The 20855-nt window shown below is 34.6% G+C and overlaps 11 protein-coding genes and 1 non-coding gene across 12 annotated transcripts; 4 read left to right on the top strand and 8 right to left on the bottom strand.

Moving 5' to 3' along the window:
* Positions 1 to 295: 295 nt before the first annotated feature.
* Positions 296 to 1126, bottom strand: NAEGRDRAFT_51083 (uncharacterized protein; the record flags this gene model as incomplete). The annotated part of the gene is made up of 1 exon (XM_002674174.1): positions 296 to 1126. One exon carries the CDS (start codon positions 1124 to 1126, stop codon positions 296 to 298), a length of 831 nt encoding a protein of 276 aa, XP_002674220.1.
* Positions 1127 to 1653: 527 nt separating this feature from the next.
* NAEGRDRAFT_51082 (uncharacterized protein) lies at positions 1654 to 2535 on the bottom strand (the record flags this gene model as incomplete). Its single annotated transcript, XM_002674173.1, has 1 exon — positions 1654 to 2535. One exon carries the CDS (start codon positions 2533 to 2535, stop codon positions 1654 to 1656), a length of 882 nt encoding a protein of 293 aa, XP_002674219.1.
* A 201-nt stretch (positions 2536 to 2736) lies between these two features.
* NAEGRDRAFT_t477 lies at positions 2737 to 2809 on the top strand. The gene has a single exon. It is a non-coding gene; the product is annotated as a tRNA-Ile (tRNA).
* A 226-nt stretch (positions 2810 to 3035) lies between these two features.
* Positions 3036 to 6868, top strand: NAEGRDRAFT_80675 (uncharacterized protein; the record flags this gene model as incomplete). Its single annotated transcript, XM_002674252.1, has 4 exons — positions 3036 to 6374; positions 6420 to 6425; positions 6468 to 6546; positions 6602 to 6868. 4 exons carry the CDS (start codon positions 3036 to 3038, stop codon positions 6844 to 6846), a joined length of 3669 nt encoding a protein of 1222 aa, XP_002674298.1. The 3' UTR covers positions 6847 to 6868.
* NAEGRDRAFT_80674 (uncharacterized protein) lies at positions 6832 to 7967 on the bottom strand (the record flags this gene model as incomplete). Its single annotated transcript, XM_002674172.1, has 1 exon — positions 6832 to 7967. The coding sequence occupies one exon, from the start codon at positions 7965 to 7967 to the stop codon at positions 6903 to 6905; it is 1065 nt and encodes a 354-aa protein (XP_002674218.1). The 3' UTR covers positions 6832 to 6902.
* A 184-nt stretch (positions 7968 to 8151) lies between these two features.
* NAEGRDRAFT_80673 (homocysteine S-methyltransferase) lies at positions 8152 to 9216 on the bottom strand (the record flags this gene model as incomplete). The annotated part of the gene is made up of 1 exon (XM_002674171.1): positions 8152 to 9216. Exon 1 carries the CDS (start codon positions 9178 to 9180, stop codon positions 8152 to 8154), a length of 1029 nt encoding a protein of 342 aa, XP_002674217.1. The 5' UTR covers positions 9181 to 9216.
* A 431-nt stretch (positions 9217 to 9647) lies between these two features.
* Positions 9648 to 11887, bottom strand: NAEGRDRAFT_58778 (uncharacterized protein; the record flags this gene model as incomplete). Its single annotated transcript, XM_002674170.1, has 1 exon — positions 9648 to 11887. One exon carries the CDS (start codon positions 11885 to 11887, stop codon positions 9788 to 9790), a length of 2100 nt encoding a protein of 699 aa, XP_002674216.1. The 3' UTR covers positions 9648 to 9787.
* Positions 11888 to 12327: 440 nt separating this feature from the next.
* On the bottom strand, positions 12328 to 13242 carry NAEGRDRAFT_70614 (uncharacterized protein; the record flags this gene model as incomplete). The annotated part of the gene is made up of 1 exon (XM_002674169.1): positions 12328 to 13242. The coding sequence occupies one exon, from the start codon at positions 13240 to 13242 to the stop codon at positions 12328 to 12330; it is 915 nt and encodes a 304-aa protein (XP_002674215.1).
* Positions 13243 to 13634: 392 nt separating this feature from the next.
* NAEGRDRAFT_70613 (uncharacterized protein) lies at positions 13635 to 16562 on the top strand (the record flags this gene model as incomplete). Its single annotated transcript, XM_002674251.1, has 1 exon — positions 13635 to 16562. The coding sequence occupies one exon, from the start codon at positions 13635 to 13637 to the stop codon at positions 16560 to 16562; it is 2928 nt and encodes a 975-aa protein (XP_002674297.1).
* A 106-nt stretch (positions 16563 to 16668) lies between these two features.
* Positions 16669 to 17042, bottom strand: NAEGRDRAFT_70612 (uncharacterized protein; the record flags this gene model as incomplete). Its single annotated transcript, XM_002674168.1, has 2 exons — positions 16669 to 16917; positions 16971 to 17042. The coding sequence occupies 2 exons, from the start codon at positions 17040 to 17042 to the stop codon at positions 16669 to 16671; spliced, it is 321 nt and encodes a 106-aa protein (XP_002674214.1).
* A 101-nt stretch (positions 17043 to 17143) lies between these two features.
* NAEGRDRAFT_58777 (nucleolar protein 5A) lies at positions 17144 to 19025 on the bottom strand. The gene has a single exon (XM_002674167.1). It carries the CDS (start codon positions 18926 to 18928, stop codon positions 17189 to 17191), a length of 1740 nt encoding a protein of 579 aa, XP_002674213.1. The 5' UTR covers positions 18929 to 19025; the 3' UTR covers positions 17144 to 17188.
* Positions 19026 to 19496: 471 nt separating this feature from the next.
* NAEGRDRAFT_80670 (uncharacterized protein) lies at positions 19497 to 20615 on the top strand (the record flags this gene model as incomplete). The annotated part of the gene is made up of 1 exon (XM_002674250.1): positions 19497 to 20615. One exon carries the CDS (start codon positions 19497 to 19499, stop codon positions 20613 to 20615), a length of 1119 nt encoding a protein of 372 aa, XP_002674296.1.
* Positions 20616 to 20855: the final 240 nt, after the last annotated feature.

The following is a 20855-nucleotide window of genomic DNA, read 5'->3' as shown; positions in this document are numbered from 1 at the left end:
GTGAGTGGTCTTTTAAGGTGGTGGAACTTGAAGAAAGAATATCTCGCAAGGGGGATGACAAAGATGGTATCAAAAATGAACGACCATATGAGTTATTATCCATTTCATTGCGTTCATGTTGAAAAACAGTAAGATTCGAACAATCGCTCTACAAATTTGTTTCTTATTGTGCCTCTCCAAGTGTATTGACTATTCTGTAATTTATGGAATCAAAGGAAAGTGTTATGTAGGGGAAGATGACCTCATAAAAAAACAAATTATTATTATCCAATTTGTTCAATTAATTCAAATTATATTAATTTGTAACCCATCCAGTTTTTTCCAAATGTTGAAAGAGAATGTCAGCAATTCTATCCGAACCAGCGGGAGTGTAATGCAGAGAATCATCCCACAGGTTTTTATCCTCCTCTGAACATGTGCTATAGTTCAATTCATTCATGAAATCAACATGAATAATTTTTCTTCCTGATTCTTGTTCAGCTCTTATATATTCCTTGACTAGTTCATTAACTTTAGCCTTCTTTTCCAACACTTTCACCAGTGAAGGGCTATCATCTGCATCATATTTTGAAGAAGGTATCGAGCAAGCAACTATCCAATCTACATTTCTCGAAAAACAATACTCATACATTCCAATAATATTGTTTGCAATCTTTTCACTTGAAAATCCATAAGCAAGATCATTCGTTCCTCCAATAATGATGGCACCCCTAAACTCATTAATAGGAAGGTGCATTGGTCCTCTATCATTTTCTGGAATATTATCATAATTATCTCCAATAAAGTGCGCCAATTGATCATCAATACTCGGTTTTTTATCAATCAATCGTTTCAATCTTTCCTTCATCTTTTCTGTTGTTTCTCCCGATAATCCAAATTCATAAACTCTTGTACTAGCCTTGGAAATTAATTGATTTAATTTAACAGAATAGGGATGAAAGTTTGTTCCCCGAGCATAGTAACCTTTAGTAATGGAATCTCCGAGAGCAATTATTGGATAGGATATTTTGTCATTATCAATAATGATGGCTGGTTTCTCTTCTGCAGAAGGTTTAGCGACTGACATTTGTTGTTGAGTGGCTGTGTTTGATTTATGTTTTGAAGGAGTGGAAGATCGGGATCCCATTTTTTTGGCTTTTTGTGTGGATTGTTTGATTTTTTTGGACTATTTACAATTATTTACAATGGTTGAACTGATGAAGATACTGCCGGTTGGTACTTTCACTTCCGTATTAGGTTTTCTTATCAATTAGACAAGCTCCACTTCATAGTTTTTTCAACAACCAAGTCCATTCTTCACATTGCTCAGAATTAGACATATGTAGTGCTTAACAAAAAAGATTGACTGTATAATACTACTGAATATCAAGTGATTTTAATTGCTTCATTCCAAATATAAATTTGGCTCCTTCATCACGAATACCATTTTCACGAATAGCAAGTGATGTTAATTGTTTCATTTTACGTATTGATTTGGCTCCTTCTACACCAATTTCGTTGTAGCATATATCAAGTGATATTAATTGTTTCAGTTTTCGTATTGATTTTACTCCTTCTACACCAATGCTATTTCCACTAATATCAAGTTTAGTTAATTGTTTCATTTCAATTATTGATTTGATTCCTTCATCACCAATATCATTTCTACCAATATCAAGTAGTGTTAATTTCAATAATTCCACTGTTATAAATAGTAAGTGATGTTAATTGTTTCATTTCACTTATATATTTGATTCCTTCTACACCAACGCTATTTCCACCAATATTAAGTGATGTTAATTGTTTCATTTCACTTATAAATTTGGCTCCTGCTACACCACTTGAATTTTCACCAATATCAAGTAATGTTAGTTGTTTCATTTCACTTATAAATTTGGCTCCTGCTACACCAATTCCACTGTTATTAACACTAAGTGATGTTAATTGTTTCATTTCACTTATTGATTTGGCTCCTTCATCACCAATGATATTTCCACCAATATTAAATGATGTTAATTGTTTCATTTCACTTATTATTGATTCGGCTGTTTCATCACCAATTCCATTGTTACTAATATCAAGTGAAGTTAATTGTTTCATTTCAGTTATTGATTTGGCTGTTTCATCATCAATGCTATTTCCACTAATATTAAATGATGTTAACTGTTTCATTTCACTTATTATTGATTCGGCTGTTACATAACCAATTCGATTGTTACTAATATCAAGTGAAGTTAATTGTTTCATTTCAGTTATGAATGTGGGTTTTTCTATAGAATCAAACAACCTTTTAGAAAATTTAACATTAACAATACTATTCATAAATTGACTCTTCATGAATAATTTAATTCTTTTCTCTGTAAATTTCTTTTTAAATTTAATAAAAAGTTTTGAACGTTCCTTGATCACATTAAAGAATTGTTTTGAAATCAAGGAACAATTATTCAAAATAAACCACGAATTATCAATCATGGAAATTATTTCAAAACAAATATCATCGGAAAATATTTCTTCTCGTTGGAGCGACACTAGTTTTTTCTTTTTTGCTTTCTCCATGTTGTATTGATGAATAGTTCATCCTCCGAAATTAATTTTCAAAATCTTGTCTGCTTTGTTTGCTATTTTTTTTGCAAGTTTTCTGATGTTCTTTGAAATGTGACATCTTTTATAATTCCCACCAGCTAAAAGAAAACAACTATAATTTGTATTGGAAATTAGGTATTTGGCTAGTTCATTAAGGTGTTAGATCATTGTGAAGCTGGCGTAGCTCAGTCGGTAGAGCGTTGGTCTAATAAGCCATTGGTCGCCGGTTCGATCCCGTCCGTCAGCATGCAGTTTTTTCGCATTAAAAAAACTTAAATGATGATTATTTCTCATTATCAAAAGTCATAGAGGAGTTATCTATTACCATTTGCTTACAAGCCATTGTTTTAGTGAATTTTTGGTCTCGAAGAACTAATCGTAACTCCCTGGATCATGTTCACACATCCTTCTTCCTTTAGATCATAAAAAGAACAGATGGAGTTAACATAATCTCAGAAAATCAAAAAAAAAAAATGGGCTTTTTTAAAAGTAAGAAATCAGCAGCTGCTGTCGATGAAGAAATAAGTGAACTTGAAAAATCATCAACGACACCAAACAACACAGAAACAACATCCAGCAAACAACCAACGGCAACAACTCCAGCAAAAACTGAAGTTTTGGACAAACCACAAGAAACAAGTCAACCATCAATTAGTTCAACTACAAATACAACCACAAATGCAACCGATGACAAAAAAGAAATTGCAACCACAACTACTACCAGCAAGAAGGATCTTCCAACCGATAGTTTTATTCATGTCCAAGTAACTGGAGAGAAGTTTTCCGATAAAGCATCCACATTGTTGCCATTAGTTTCTCATCATGTTAAATGTCATGTTACTTATCCTATTGTTCAAGTGGTTTCTACTATGACATTTAATAGTCCACATGGTAAAACAATTGAAGGTGAATTAGTGTTGCCAATGCCTGATGGAGCAACTATGATGGGTTATGCAATGGAAGTGAATGGTAAATTGGTTGATGCTGTCCCAGTTGAGAAGGAAAAGGCAAAAGCTGTATTCGAAAGTGAAGTTAGAGCTGGAGGAACTGTTTCAATTGTTGAAAAGTTGACTCAAGCTTCTAATTGTTTCAAGACAAAGGTTTATCCAATGCATCCAAATCAAGACAAGACAGTTCAAGTCAAATATCAAATGATGTTGAAAGAAAAAGTTGAATCTAAAGATCAAGAAACAGGAACTCTCCAAGGAAGTGTTTTCATTCCAGTTGCATATTTGGATTTTGAAAAGTTACGTTCTGATACCAATATTGAATTCACATTGAATGAAACTTCTCTACAAGGATATGAAACTGAATTGTCAATGAGTTTATCTAAATTTGGTGGAGAAAAGATTGAGAAGGAAAATCAATTATTGTGGACAAGCAAGAATGTCAGTAAGAGAAGCGCCTATTTCCAAATTACTAAAAACCAAATGAGCGAAAACATGGCAGGTTTCAATTTCTCAATCAAGAAGGAAGCCACAAGTGTCAATGACATTCTCTTGGCAGTTGAGAATGGTTATTTCATGACATCAGTTCCAGTTCCTAAAATTCCAGAACAATTGAAGAATCAATCAAGAATTGGAGACAAGATTCAACTTGTTTGGGATTGCTCTCTTTCTCAAGAAGCAGCACACTCAAAGAAAGTTGCCAAACTTAGAAAGATCATTGAAGGTGTAGGTGCTACCTCTATTGAATTGACTCAATTCAGTTGTACCACCATTAAGAGTCAAACATTCACCAATATTGATGATTTATTGAAATATGTCGAATCTGAAGAGTTTGTCTATGATGGTGGATCTAACATGTTACTCTTTGATAAGAATTTATTGAATGATAGTGTAGATTACTGCATTGCCTTTACAGATGGTGTCCATACATTTGGACATGAAATTGGACCAATGTGCTCATTCGGAAAGCCAATTTACTTTGTCAACTTTTCTTCAATTGTCAACTCAACTCTATTGAAACACATTTCCACAAAGAGTGGTGGCATTTATTTGAATGCTAATGAATTGAGCGATGACGAACTTATTAATTCCATTGGTAAACCAGTGCTTTCATTTGCAGTTGCAGATTTTGAAGATGCAGACTTGACAGAAGTTTATCCAAATGAACCAATTACCTTGGTCGAAGGAGAAATCTTCAAACTCTATGGTATGTTCAATAAGAAATCAACCAATTCCAGTACAAAACTTGCTGTTTCCTTCAGATACGGATCAAACGTCTTCCATGTACAAGAACTTGTCCTTCCAATTAGTGAAATGACTCAAACTGATGCTCCAATTGTTCCTTATTTGTGGGCTCAAAAGAAAATTGAATGTCTCTCAGCATTCCCACACTTATTTAAGGAAGAAATCAAACAAATTGGCTTTGATTTCAGAATTGTAACTGATTCTTCTTCACTTGTAGTTTTGGAAAAGTTAGATCAATACTTGAAACATGACATTACTCCACCAGAGTCTCTTCCACTTGTTTTGGGTGAGTTTAAAAAGCTCAAGAAGGAAGAAGCTGATTCAAAACTCAAACAAGAACAACAAAAGACTGAAAGAATTCTTTCAATGTGGAAGCAACGTGTCGATTGGCACAAAACTGACTTTAAATTGCCAGAAATTCAACCTATTCGTCAAACTGTAAATGAAATTAGACTCAATGAATTACCTTCAAGTACAATTACAAGTACTACAAGTGAAATTACAACAACTGGTTCCATTAATATCTACAATAATAATAATAATAATAACAATAGCAATGATCTGTTGTTACCTCCACCTCCTCCTCCAGGAATGGATGCTGTTTCTTGCCCTATTACATTGAATGAAGAAGTGGAGTTATGTTGTGACGAAGAGTGTGAAGAGTGGTGCACTGAGAATAGTGCCGACTCACTAATTATGAGTCGTGATGAATGTTTGTCAAGTCCACCTCCACCTCCACCTTCTCTATCGATGAGATCTGACTGTTTGCCACCTCCACCTTCTTCAGGAAAACAGTCTACAGCAGTTCCTCCACCATTATCATCTGGTCCCCCTCCTTCAAGACCTTCCATGTCAAGTATTCCTCAATCACAAAGTATAAGTAGATCAGCTATTTCACCTGTACTCAGTAGATCTCGTTGTGCAGAGAGTAGCGTCACTGCAAGTTCATCATTACTTGGTGATATTAGACAAAGAAATATTTTGTCATCAAGTGAGCAACAATCCTCCAGTGTAGCTAGTGTAGTTGAGGAATCATCATCTAGTGTTTCTGGATCAATCTCAATTAAAGCATGGAGTCCAGATGCTACTTATTACTCATTGATCAAATCATCAAGTAATCCATACAAGGAATATCTTAAACAAAGAAAATCCTACAGAGATTCACCAGCTTTCTATTTGGATGTTGCTGACATGTTCCTCACATCACTCAATTCTAGAGAGTTGGGAGTTAGAGTTTTGTCAAATGTTGCTGAATTGGAATTGGAAAATGTTCAATTGTATCGTATTGTTGGATATCGTTTGGATCAAGCAGATGAATTGGAACTTGCTGAATGGGTATTCGAAAAGATTAAAAAGATTTCACCACACGAGCCTCAATCTTACAGAGATTTGGCCCTTGTCAAGGAAAGAATGGGAAAGTATGAAGAATCTATGAAATTATTCAATAGAGTTATCACTGACAAATGGGATTCTCGTTTCGATGAAATTGAATTAACAGTTGCCACTGAGATGAACCATCTCTTACTCAAGAATCCAGATCTTCCAATTATTGATAAGAGATTCATTCATAACTTTGATTTGGATATTCGTATCTCAATGGCATGGGATACAGATATGGTTGTAAGTATTTTTAATCACTTTGACATGTTAATCACACCTTTATAGGATATTGTAAGTTTTATTGTAAGATATTTGTATTAATAATTCAATTAGGATTTGCACGTTAATGAGCCAGCTCCACACGGGGAACATGCATACTTTGCTCATAATAGAACAAGAATTGGAGGATACGGTAAGTAATTCACAAGGTGTATTATGTTAAATTTCATTTTCTCTATCCCAATTAGTGAGTAGAGATTTCAGACAAGGTTACGGACCTGAGGAATACATGGTAAAGAAAGCTCCAAAGGGAACATACAAGGCAACAACCAATTATTTCAGTAGCCATTCCCAAAGCTTAACTGGTGGCACAACTATTTTGTGTACCTTCTTTTCTAATTATATGAGACCAGATGAAAAGAGACAAATGGTAACCATTAGACTTTCTTCACACAAGGAAAATATTGAAATTTGTGATATTGAAATTGTTTAAATAAAATTTGATGATAACTTGGATTTAAATACTCCCTTGTGGGTTCGATTGCAATCTTAAACTATTTTACAACAAGCTCCGTCTTCTCTGCTATTTGATTTTTCTTGACAAATAATCTTCACGTCGCAAAATGCTAATGTCATCATCTTATGTCTTTGATATTTATCCAGTCTCTGCATGAATATGGCTTCTTTTTGAATTCTTCTTTTGTCATCATTGGTTAAATAATTACAAATTTCTGGATAGACAATTCTATAATAATTTTCAAACCATACACTAACTGGACACAACACATTATGTTGTTGGTCCTCTCCATAACCAACATGTATTCCAATAGCATTTATCTTATTGAAACTAACCGACTTGAGATGGTCCTTAAATATAACCATATCTTTACCCAATGGTAAATCTACACCAATAACCATTGCTCCTGAACAAGCACTTAAAGTTCCAACTGAATGAAGGAGAGTTTGTTTGGAGATTTTTGTTCCATATCCAAAACTTCCATACATTACACCAGTCTCAATCCATTCCATGATTTGTTCCTTTAGGAGAGGAATATCATGATGACCTTGTCGTTTCAAAACCTCAATATCTTCACTTGTTGGTCCATAATGGTGCAAAAGAAAGGAGAACAAAGCCAATGAATATCTATCATTGAGAATAGTTTTCTCCACTTTTGAAGGTCTCGGAATCATAAAGCTTGGTACAAAAGTATAATCGTGGTGATCTATAAACATTTCAAAAATCTCCCCACTTGTTTTTTCAAGTATTTCCAAAATAGCCCAATCTTCATTCGGATAACATTTCAGTGGAAACAAAGGTCTTCCATGACTAACAATCTTTCCACACAAAACAAATAATGGATGGGCTGCTTGTTTACCAAACTGGACCTCCAACTTCACCAAAGAATTTCCAAGCTTTAAAACATTGTGGAGTGCAGTTGAAATGAAAACCTTTGAGCCACAATTTTTCATAATTGGAGAAAGTAAAGACCCGGCACCAATTAGTGGTAAATTAGTAATGTGCTCATCATCATGTGGTGTAAACATACTCTTCACTATCACAGAGCCCAAGCAAATTTTGGAAAAATCTCTTGGTAGTTCGGTGTAAGGGAGCATTTTGGGTATTGTTGTGGTCCTGAATGGTGACAAAGATGTCGTCATTAAGGCGGAATGTTTTTCCACAAGTAAGGCTTCATCTAGTTCTATAGTTTCAAAAAGTACTGGTTCGTCGAATCGGTATGAGTCTGTTGGATCTGTTGCCATTTTTTTTCAAGTTTTTCTATTTATAATATTGCAATATCTAATGGTTTAAGGAATTGGCCAATTTCTTAATATTTCTTGGATTAGTTCTACAACAGCCACCAATTACCAACTTTCTTTCTGGATGGTTTTCACTCCATTTCTTGATGAATGGAATAAAATCTCTATCATAAAGCCAATCCAATCCACCCTGTGGTATGCTCCAAGATTTTGTGAGATTATCGTAAATTTCACCACTGTTAGGATAGAGAATGATGGAAATATCCTTTCTGAGATGAGTGTGAATATTTTCAATTAAAATTGGAACTATAGATGGAGAAATACAGTTTGCCCCAACAGCAAAAATCTCAAATAATGATGGATTAAACCTATCTTGATTGACATACTCGACACATTTCTCAATACTTTCTCCATGTCCAGTGTGTAAGCCATCTTTACAATAGAATGATATCATCACTTTGATACCTTTCTTATTCAACTCCTTCAAAATATCTGGAATGACTCGATCACATAAAATTTCAACTTCCTTCAAAACAGGCATTGTCTCCAACAAGATAAAATCTGGCTCAGCCAATATCAATTCTCTCACTCTTGGATAGTGAAAATCATAAATTACTTGTTCCATTCCAGATTTTTCCAAAGTTTCACCCAATTTTTCACTCAATTGTTTCACAAACTTGTGAACATAATGTCCACTATTCGAATCAGCATCCTCATCCAAATAATCACCAAAATATTCCTTTGCCTCTCCAAGTAAATTTGAAATTGATGCTCCAAAACAACTAACACTTGCAGCCACCAATTTCTCCTTCTCTCTAACAACTTTTCTAGCAATCTGAACAGAATCCCGAAACATCCTACTGGCCAATTCAATTCTTTCCTCCTCCTTCATTGAAACATGATCAGCAGCAAGTCCCTCCTGAGAAATTTGATAACTACTACTTGTGCAAATATCACACAATCCCTCATGAACATAATCGGAATGTACCTTCGCGATGGCTTTCGGATTTTCCAGTAAATAATTTGCTCCCCACAAGGAACCATTCAATTCTAGTCCTAATTCTGTCATGTATGTAGAAATACCTCCATCGAGTATTAGAATTTTCTGTAATTTCATTAGTAAATAGTAAGAATATTAAATAATTTTAATATATTATTAAAACAAGATGATATTAAAGTTTCTTAAAAATAAATTGGAAGGAAATTTACTTGATTGCTTTCAGACATTTTTTTTAAATGTAATTTTTGATTTTTTCAATTACAGATTTTTATTAATTATTGAGATTACAATCCAGAGAATCAAAAATCAATATTACGGAATTTAATAATTTCTGTATTTCCATTTGATAAACAATTTGTACAATTTCTCAATATTTCACCATTATCGTTCATTGGATGAAAATGCGTTTCAATACTTAGCAAAACCTTGAAGAATTGAAAGATCCATTTCAACAGTTTTCAATAGACTCAATGAAAGTTCAATTTGGAAACAAAATTCAAATATTGGAAACCACAAGTTAAAACAACTTTTTCAATAAAACTAATCGAGTAGATGATGAGTTTTATAATCTAGTAGCAATCATACGGCAAATAAATACGACGACTGAAGTGTTCTCTGCAGTTTTATCTTTTTTAAATATTACATAATACTTGTTTTATTGCATCTTTTGGACACTTTAAAAAGAAACAAGATCAGTAAATTCCACAACTTTTGGATCTAAATTGTAAGCTACTCTCACAATTTCTGGATTATTTCTCAGAGTTTCACTTGCAAATTCTAATGACATGGGCGTTGTCTTGATGCATTGAAGAACAATTTCCTCATCATTTCTCAAATCCTTATCTAATAGCTCTAAAATTCCTCCATAATGTTGAGCCGCATTAAGAATGGCTTGTCTATCTCTCTGAAGTGTTTTATCTGCATAGGCAAAACCTTGATGTTTGCTAGCCATTACAACTTCCTTATTCTTTTTCATTTCTGGAGAGAGAAACTTTAGAACACCTCCATGTTTGGTTACGGCTGTCATTACCACATCTATATCGTTTTTTAAAGATGGATCTATGAATGGGAAGGACATGGGTGATATTTTGAGGTGGCCAATAATTAGCTCTTTATCTTTCTTTTCTTCATCAGAAAGTTTCTCAATTCTATCTGTCAAATGATTCGTAGCTCTGACCTCTTTTAACTTGTTTTTTAGTTGCATACGATCCTCTTCATCTAACTTATGAGAAAGAAGTTCAAATAAATTAGAATTCCTATTGATGGCCCTTATTAAATATTCCTTATTATTACAATATTTTTCCAAATATTTTCCAAAACAGTATGAAGAATCGACCACTCCACATTCGTACAGCTCATCATCAAATGTGGTTAAGATATCCCAATTATAGGAATATTTTTTAAGTACTTCTAATAAAAATTCTCTGTTTTCCAATAATGACTTGTCAAAATATTTGAGGTCAATATAAAGAGAAGTTTCTCTAAGTATCCTAAACATGAGTGGTAAGTCAGATTTCAAACTAGGATCAAAGTGATATAACAGGTATGGCTGTTTAAGAATCATTGCTTTCTGCAATTCCAAATAATCAGAATAGGATTCTTTGAAATCTGCATCAATTTTCATTTTTTGTGCTAGTTTCAATAGAAAGCTCACATCTTTAACTAATTCCTTAGATTTTGAATAGTATTCCAAGAAAGGCCGGAATAAATTTATATTCTTTGCCAATATTCGAATCCAATTATCGATACTTAAACTATTAGATAAATAAGTTGGGTATTCATATCCTCTCTCATATCTGCTTAACATAAACTCCTCATAATCCGAATAATATTTCTTAATTATTTCAGAAATTTTAAACGAAATATCTCTCCAATCTATCATTTTACTCACAAGATTATCCATAAACTCTTTCCTGATCAATAGAGTTGGGCTAGCAAACAAAAGAGCATCTTTCTGTGTTTCCATTGCCAATTTGACAATTTCCTCATCCGATCTCAATTCATTGGATGCAAATTCCAATGCCAACCCATTTTGTTTCACAGCAGCAATTACAACTTTTCTATTCGAATTGAATTCAGGAAAGTGGACCAATAACAATCCATTAATTAACACTACTCTAAATACCAATTGTTCATCAACTATTCCTGCTGGAATAAATTTACACGATTCAATATTTTGTTTGAGAGCTATTCCAATAATATTTCTATCATTTTTGATAGATTCTCCACAATATTTCAATTGCATTCCATCTCTTTTCAATACAGATTCAACAACAGAACGATCATTTCTAATTCTGTCATTTGCCAACTCCAAAACTCTGGGACAAGTTTCCAATCCCTTCAAAATCAATTCCTCATCCTCTCTCAATTCTTCTCTTGGAATTGTACATGCAAATAGAATACTTCCATCACTTTCCAATCCTGCCTTTATAATTTCTCTATCACATTTAAACTTTTCATTTCGAATAGTTTTCAATGCATTTGTGCCAAACGATCGAACAGCCAACCAAGCAAATAACCGATCATTTTCATATTTTGATTCCAGTTTAGACAATTCCGAAGCACTTCTTCTCTTTACTCTAACTGCCATTCTTAAATATTGTACATTTTCATTGGTGAGATGCAGAGATCGGGAGTGAGATATTTTCTTCATCAATTTTAATAAACTTTTAAATAAATTGTGAATTATTTCATCATTATGTTGATCCTGATCACCTTCTCTCGTTACAAGGTAAACATCTGAAAAGTAATTGTCATCAGTAACTTGTGGCCGCATTTTTTTCTGTCAACTGGACTATCAACGCGTTATGTGAAGGTGGTGGGTACAACAGTTTAAACGAATTAGCTCAAAATTGTGTGTTTTTGGAAGAGAAAGGAAAATTACACTCTGAGAAACTTTAACAATTCGTCTTACCACTCATTTCTATTTCTTAAAGACAAGTAATAAAGAAACTATAATTGGGCAAAAGCAAAAAGACTACAGCACCACAGGTTCCCAAGTTGTCTCCAACCTCAGTACTGATGTGGCTCGACGATGCTTAACTTCTCAAATCGGACGGGATGAGGTGCATTCATCGTGATATGGCCGTAGCCATCCATTTTATTAAAATATGTAATTTCAATGCGTTTTACAATTTATTTCAACAGTGGTAACAACCAAATTTTATTGTGTTTTCCCACAGAGATAATAATTGTCATGAAAAGTTCCAGTAATAATTATCTCAAAATTGAAATCTTGTTTCCATCTGCTAAATACATTAATCCTGTTCTCTCGTCAATACATATCCCAGCACAGTTGACAGAATGCATTGCAATAAGATCTCCTGATGTTGTATATGCAGAAATGTAACATTTACCATCACAATATCCACTGAAATAAAGAACACCAGATTCTCTATCCATGCACAACCCATCAACACTCCTTATATTAACAGAAAATGAGGTACGTTTCCAATCCCCATTCTCATATTCAAACTTTATCATTTCCTTCAAGAATATGTAGAGGGTATTTGGTTTCTTACGATCAGCTTCAAAGCATCCAGATATAGCACCCTCCAATTTAATAGTGTAATCCAATAGTGTTCCATTCTTTGCATCAAGAAATCCCATACTATTCTGACTATTAAAAACCACAGCCTTCTTCCCATCCAAAACCATCACATTAATCGGCTCACTCGTATCATATCCAATCTCATTCGAGTAGGTCCAAAGTGGTTTACAACCCTTCTCTTCAATAAATTGTTTCAAATCATACTTTGAAATTTCCTTATCATAAAAAAGCAACAAGGCATCATTCCCACATTGATCATAATCCTCCTCCAATTCAAAATAAAAAGATTCCGTTGCTACCCTTCCCTTAGGTTCCAAAGTTTCATAATCAATAAATAAAAAATATTCACCTGTAACGGCAACAATCACTGAACAGGCTCGGGAAATCCTCACATCATACACATCACATGTACAATTAATACATTTAAATTCTTCAAATTTGTTGGAGAAGGCTATTCGCTTGGGTGATCTGAGTTTTTGTTTCAACATTCCGATCAGTGGAGAATGTTCATTTCTCCCTCTCAAGAAATCAATTAATTCCACCACACAATAATCTTCCTCATCTGCTTGATGTGTAAACATTTTTTTTGTAATTATTATTTAAATATATTTAAATCTCAAGTTTAAATGTTTTACAATTTTATTACATACCAAGTTTGAAGTTTGTGGTTTGTAATAAGTGACAAAAAAGACAAGAAACAGTTTTTACAATGATAAAATCTTCTTAAAGTTATAAGTTCCCAAAATGGAATTATGGTCAATTTTGAAGTTTCTCATTCAATAGAAAAGAACCCAACAATTAACCATGGAATGAGACTGCCAACTGTCACGAGCGTATTAGTGTTGCACTTCACAAGTTAAACATCAGAAAAAAAATGATGCAAATAGTTGTTCGAATCTCATTCGTCCTACTCTTGCTTTGCTTGATCCACCAATCTCACGCCCACACATGTTTCGGTAAGCTTCCAACAGACATGCAAGTATGTGGTGGAAACGGTCTCTGCAAAGCTCAAGATACCTGCGAATGTCTTGACCTTTCGTCTGGAAATTACATGCACTCCTCCATCAATGGATCCATCCCAAAATTAGTACAAATTTACAACCCACAAAATGATGAATATCTTATTCTTCAAAATGATGGTAATTTCGTTCTGTATCAACGTGCTGGATATGCAGATTGGGCACAAGGTTACTATCCAGGTTATTCGAATTATTACATTAAATTGGATAATAGTAATGGAGCATTTAATCTAAATAATGGAAATTCGAATTATCTTACATTCTCTTCTGGTTGCAGTGGAGGTGTTAGTCCTTTCAGATTGGTGGTTAGACCAGATAGAAATTTTATGGTTTATGATTCAGTGGGGAAAATTTGTTGGCAACAATTGGTATTCCCATTGGCCGAAAGTGCAGTAATGTATGGTGGTGCTAATTGTGATAAGCCAATGTGCTACTTGAAGGTTGGAAGTGCTGCATGCAGTTCGAAGGGTACATGTGTTTCGTATAATAAGTGTCAATGTCAGGATGGATATTATGGAAGTGAATGTGCTTCTGCTTTTACCTGTTTTGGTCAAAGTGGGAGTAATGCTTGTGGTGGACCATCCAGAGGTGCTTGTCTTTCCAATAATATTTGCACATGCAAACCAGGTTACCATGGTTCTTCATGTGAAATAGCTTCCTGTTATGGTAAATTCCAAAATGATTCAAGTGTTTGTAATGGAAATGGACAATGTGTTGCAGCAGATACTTGTTCATGTAATGCTGGATATGCTGGTTCTAAATGTGAAACTCCAATTTGTTATGGTAAACTCAGTAATAATGCAAGTGTTTGTTCTGGAAGGGGTATTTGTCTGGCTCCAGATTCATGTTATTGCCAGAATGGTTATGCAGGTTCTGAATGTAATCTGCCTGTTTGCGATGGTAAACTCAGTACAGATCCAACAGTTTGCTCTGGACATGGATCTTGTGTCGCTCCATACACTTGTGTGTGCAGTACTGGATATGGTGGTATCAATTGTAGTCTTCCTATTTGTTATGGAAAGCTCAGTAATAATGCAAGTGCTGTTTGTTCTGGACATGGAGCTTGTATTGCTCCTGGTGCATGTTGGTGTTTGAACGGTTATGCAGGTGTTCAATGTAATATCCCAGTTTGTAATGGTAAACTCAGTACAGATCCAACAGTTTGCTCTGGACATGGATCTTGTGTAGCTCCATACACTTGTGTGTGCAGTACTGGATATGGTGGTGTCAATTGTAATCTCCCTATTTGTGATGGTAAGATCAGTACAAATCAAACAGTTTGCTCTGGACATGGTGATTGTTTTGCTCCAAACAAGTGTAACTGCAGCTCTGGATGGAAATCAGCAACCAATTGCTCCTCCTTCTCATGTGATGATGTTTCATTGAATAATTGCTCCTTTGCTTTGGGAAGAGGTTACTGCTCTGGAAGTAATAATTGTACATGCAATGCTGGATTTACTGGATTGAATTGTAGTATTCCAGTAGTAGGTTCTGAATGTTTGTGGACTAATGTTCAAGCATTTGGTGCTCCAAGTCCAATTATTTCATCGAGCATTGTTGGAAAGGCCATTTCATTTACAGTTTCGTACAAACTTGATGCTGTTCCTTACGAACATTTATTCTTTGTTGGTGAATCCAAGTTCAAGAATTGTTCAGTGAATGGAAATCAAAGTATCGCCTTGAATTTGATTGGTAAATCTAAATGTCAAGCCATTTACTCAACTCCAGAATTCACAATTGATGATTTAATCTCAAATCCTCTCGTGATTAAGCAATACTCTTCAAATATGTTGGTTCTTAAGCTTCCTATTTCCATGAATTACCTTGATAGAGATGGTTCTCAAAATGGTGGATTCTGTAGATCATACGAATTCAAAACTTATCAATTAGTTTACATTCAATCTGGAACAGTAATTGGATCATTCTCTCAGTATAATCCAATCTATGGCTATGCAACTAATGTTTATCCACAAGAGGTAACAACTACATCTAGTGGAAAGCTCTCTATTTCAGTTGTATTGAAAGCAACTAATTTGACATTGAATTCGTTTACTTTCTTCAATACTACAGCTGCTTATTCCATGCAAGTTACTGAATCTACTTTTTTATTCCAAAATGGTGATTCGAATTTCTATCAAATTCAATTCGAATCCCTTACTACATCCAATGATTATAGAGCTCTTACCTATTTCACTGGAACATTCACTAGAAAGGGTGTTACAGACATTACAACTATATATTTCCCAATCCAAATCGAATATACCATTGTTACCCCACCAACTGAAAAGAATATCACAATACAGGGATCAATGTACTTGGCAGGAAATGATTGGTCTCCAAAAACAACCTTCAAAACAGGTGACAGAGTGTTTTCCAATGTACAATCATCAACCTTTACAAGTTCTAGCTCACGTCTAGCTGTCACTGATGCCTATTTCTGCTGTTTCAAAGAGACAATATTCTCATTGATTTATAATCCATCACTTGGTCAATTTGGATGCTCCAAATTCAATTCTTCCTCAATGGATGTCCAACATTCAATAATTTCCAATAATATTGCCAATTCCAAAGTTTCCACAATTATTTATCCATCAAGTTCTAATTATGTTTCCACCTTTTCATTTGCCCTTGAACCTTCTCTCTTCCCATCATCAAGTGCACAAGCAAGATCTTGTTTCGTTCAGACAAATATTGGTTTGGCTTCAGTTTCAAAAAGATCATTACAAGATGAATTGGATCAAGCTGAAGGTTTTGTAATTTCCAATTTTATTGTATCGAGTGACAATGCACGTGCTGTATCATCAGCTCACTCACTCAATTCAAGAAGTGGTTTACAATGTTTGATCTTGATGTTGGTTGCTCTTGTCTGTGCTTTTTATTGAAATTAATAATTGATATAAAAAGAGAATAAAAGAGAATAAAAGCCACATGATCATTTAAGCCAATTCGAATTCCAAATTATCACGGTTATTTATTGATTATAACTTGTTATTGATCAAATGGAAATTGTTTCTTTTCCTCTCTTTCATGAAGGATTTCAATGGTTTGCTTTTGAAGTTCTTCAATTGGTGCATTCTTCACTTGCTCAGAACGTTCGGCCTTTATGATTGCCTCACTCGATGACCCTACAGTTTCATTCCATCCATCAAAATCTGCAAAGGTTTTGGCAACATCTCCTTTGAGTGTTTTCTGTACCTCCTTCTCATACCTCTCTGCATTCTCTGTAACCAATTCAGTCTAATTTGGTTGTTGTTGAATGTTAGGAAAGCTAGCACAAATGTGTTACTTACTCTAACGAATCTAATTTGATTCGAGAATAGTTTCTTATTGTTTGCAAAGATGCTCTTTGTTAGTTTTTTCATTTTGTTCTGCTTTGATTTTGATAACAAGGTTGAAACTCAAACATTATATGTGTTTATCTACCAAAAGAGGAAATAATACAAATAAAGATTGGCCAACTAATAATTTAGAAATATATATTTATAGGGTTTTTGAGTTTTGGGTAGAATTAATGCTTTTTCTTATCTTTTTTCTTATCTTTCTTTTCCTTCTTTTCTTTCTTTTCTTCTTTTTCTTCCTTTACCGATTCTTCCTTCTTTTCCTTCTTTTCCTTCTTGTCCTTCTTCTTCTTATCCTTCTTGGATTCTTCAGCAACAGGTTCTTCTACTTCTTCTTCCTTCTTGGACTTCTTCTTATCCTTCTTTTCCTTCTTGGACTTCTTTTCTTCTTCGGCTGGCTTTTCATCTTCCATGACTTCTTCTTCCTTCTTGGACTTCTTTTCTTTCTTATCCTTCTTGTCCTTCTTCTTGTCCTTCTTTTCCTTCTTGGATTTCTTTTCTTCTTCAACAGGAGTTTCGACAGCATCTCTCTTTCTCTTTTCAGCTGGCTTCTTTTCCTTCTTTGGAGCTTCCTTTTCGTCCTTCTTGGCATGCTTGATAGCATCTCTCATCAATTCAATATTCTTCTTGAGCTTGACAGTGATCTTAGCATTACCAGATGAAGCCTTCTTTTCGTAGAATTCTAATCTTTCAGCAATTTGATCTCTCAACAATTCACCGAATTTAGAAGTTGGGAAATCTTGGAAAGCATCAATACGAGCAGCCATAGCACACTTGTTTGACAAGTATCTAGCAATCTTACCCTTATTTTGCTTAGAAGCCTTTGAGACAAAGCTAGAGTGATAGAGCAAACCATACTTTGGTGTCTTACCTCTGGTCTTCAAAGCTCTAAACAAAGCCTTTTCAGCACCCAAAATTTGGACAGTTGAAGCAGGACATTTACACAAGTTCATCAAGCTACCAGCCTTAGAAATCAAACGAGCACCAACAGATTCACCCAAAATACAAGTCAAGTTTGGAGCAACGTCGTGCATCTTGGTTTCCAAATATTCGAACAATTGAGCTCTGTATTCAGTTAAATCGACAACCTTCTTGGCAAACAATTCCATATTCATCATGTCGAATTCGGAAGCATCTTGACCCATAGAAGAACGAGCAGCTCTGACAACTTGTTCAGTGACTTCTTCATCCTTTGTTATATCATTAAGTTGGTGAACCAATTCATCATACTTTTCACTATCCTTGGAAAGACTGGAACGAGTCTTGATGGCAAGTGCACATTTAGCATAGGCATCATTCTTCTTTACAATCTTAACAAGTTCTGGGAAATGCCATCCGTACCATTCCTTCAATCTCATGGTGAATGTATTCAAATCCTTATCTAATTGATCGAGCATAGAAATAGATTGTATAATGTTGTTATCGGACTTGTTAACGTTGAATTTCACCTTAGCTCTACTGTAAGCGTGACCTAAACCTAATTGAGCCTTTTCCAAATCACCCTTCTTCAAGTTATCAATGAATTTATGAATATGCATACGAATACCACGGCACAATCCCAATACGGAATCATCAGTGAAACAGGTAATCTTCTTTTCAAAGTGTTCTTGAATAGCACCTCCCAATTTGTTTTCCAAAACACCAAGTTGGGTGTCATTCTTAGCTTTCAAATTAGCTTCCAAGAAGTTTTGTAAAAACTCTGTCAAAATACCTTCAGAGATGGCGTTCATGTTTTCCAAACCGTGTTCTGGTGTATCGAATGGTTGGAAAGCAATGAATTTGACCATATCCTTGAAGCGACTATATTCTCCAACTTGTTTTTCAATTTTAGAGTAGGCGACTTCATCGACCTTCTTCTTTTCAAAGATGGCAAAGCCCAAAGCACTTTCAAACAAAATATATGATGGCATCCTAAATAACTATCAACTATTTGTTGGCTACGATTATTATTTAATAAATTCGTGTGATGATGAAAAAAAAATCGAGCCGGTGATTGGTTTTAGAATAGCTTATTTTTTTTCAAAGAATTTGTTGATGAATTGCGCTCTGGTTACAAGCTGGAGAGCAGCGAAAATATTGAAGAGAATTGGCATTTTTGAGAGTGTGGTAGTGAACAGAGTTGGAGAGATGAATATTGTACCTCACACAATAAGCATTTGCTTGTGAAGAGTACATTCAGAGGTTGAGGAAGCACAGAGCACAGAGGAGGGAGGAAAGAAGGTTTGTCTGAATTGTCTTCTGCGGCATGTGATGTGATAATGTCTAGCTTGTTCAACATTGATGTAGAGCATGACGGAGAATAAGAATAAAAAATACTTCAAAAAATACTGTGATATTCATCATGTTTTTGTCATCTTCATAGTCATTGCCATGGTTAGAGTATTGGCTCTATCATTCATCATCAACAAGAATAATTACCAATGACAAGAACATTTCTTAATATTAACAAGATGAACTTGCTCTATTACCTTTTAAAAAATGTCGGAAAATGTTGTATTACAATTGGATGAAGATTGGAGTGGTATGAAGAGTAATTGTTTACTGGACAAGTTACAAGCTCGCTTCCTACTTCAAGCTAAGAGTATGAAAAAGTATCTGGAGCATATTGATGAATTCTTTGCATCTGAATCAAACAAATTCCCAATAGAATTCTACGATGATAGGCAAGTCTTGATGAGAGCCTTTGAGGAGGGACATACAATCTTTCCTGAATTCCTTAATGATTCATTGAAGAAGGATCGAGAATTGGTCTTACATGCTGCTAAGGTTGGTCCTGTATTTGACTGGGCAAGCTCGGAGTTTCTCAAAGATTTTGAAATTGTCTTGGAGATGGTCAAGTATGATACCAAAGTTGCAGATCATTTGCCAGCAAGTATTATTAAGGATAGAGAGAAGGTTAAGATGTTAGTGCAGGCAAATGGTGAAATATTGGACTCATTAAGCATGTTTGACAGCGATAGAGAAATTGGATTGTTATCTGTGAGGAGTGGAGGATCAATTCCTCTTGCCTTTCTTCGTGATAAAGAGTTTGTAAAAGAGTATCTTCTGAGGCATCCTAGAGAGGCCAGAGATGTTAAAGATAAGGATCTAGCCATAGAAATAGTGAAGGCGTTTCCTCATGTTCTACCTTATTTACCAACAAATTTGCAACGTGATAGAGATGTAGTTTATGAAGCAATCAAGATCAATGGTTCGTTGTTGAATCAAATCAGTACTGATAAATTTAAGCAAGATAGGGAATTGCTGTTAGCAGCTTGTAAGACTGGCTACTCAATTGATTCACAAATGGTAAAGCAATTTTATAATGACAGAGAGATTTTAATTGCTTCTCTTGAATCAAATCCATATTTCATTAATTGTTTAAGTAAGGAGTTACAAGGAGACAAGGAATTTCTCAAAAAAAGTTTGGTAACCCTGGGCACTCTTCCATTCAATAATTTACCTGATAATCTATGCAATGATAAGGATTTTATGAGGGAGTTGATTAATCTCAATCCGATAACGTACGAACTTTTATCAGAAGAATTGAGAAGTGATAGAGAACTGGCAGTTTTAGCCCTGAAAAAGAGGGGAGAATTGCTTGAATTTGTCAAATGAAGAATTGAGAGCTGATAAGGAGATTGTAAGAATTGCAATATCCAATTGTGGATATGCCATCCACTTTGCTCACAAGGATATACTTAATGATTTGGATATTGCCATGGATTCAATAAGACAGAATGGAGCAGCATTAATTCATTTACCTCATTTACATTCTGATAGAACAGCCATTTTGGAAGCATTAAGAAATCCTCCCAAAGATGCAGGAGATCGGTTTGATTTATTTGAGTATGCCTC

The sequence above is a fragment of the Naegleria gruberi genome, assembly GCF_000004985.1.
Source record: "Naegleria gruberi genomic scaffold NAEGRscaffold_41, whole genome shotgun sequence".
Taxonomy (NCBI): domain Eukaryota; phylum Heterolobosea; class Eutetramitea; order Acrasida; family Naegleriidae; genus Naegleria; species Naegleria gruberi.
Note: the sequence above shows the minus strand (reverse complement) of the source record. Positions and strands in the feature narration are given on the sequence as shown.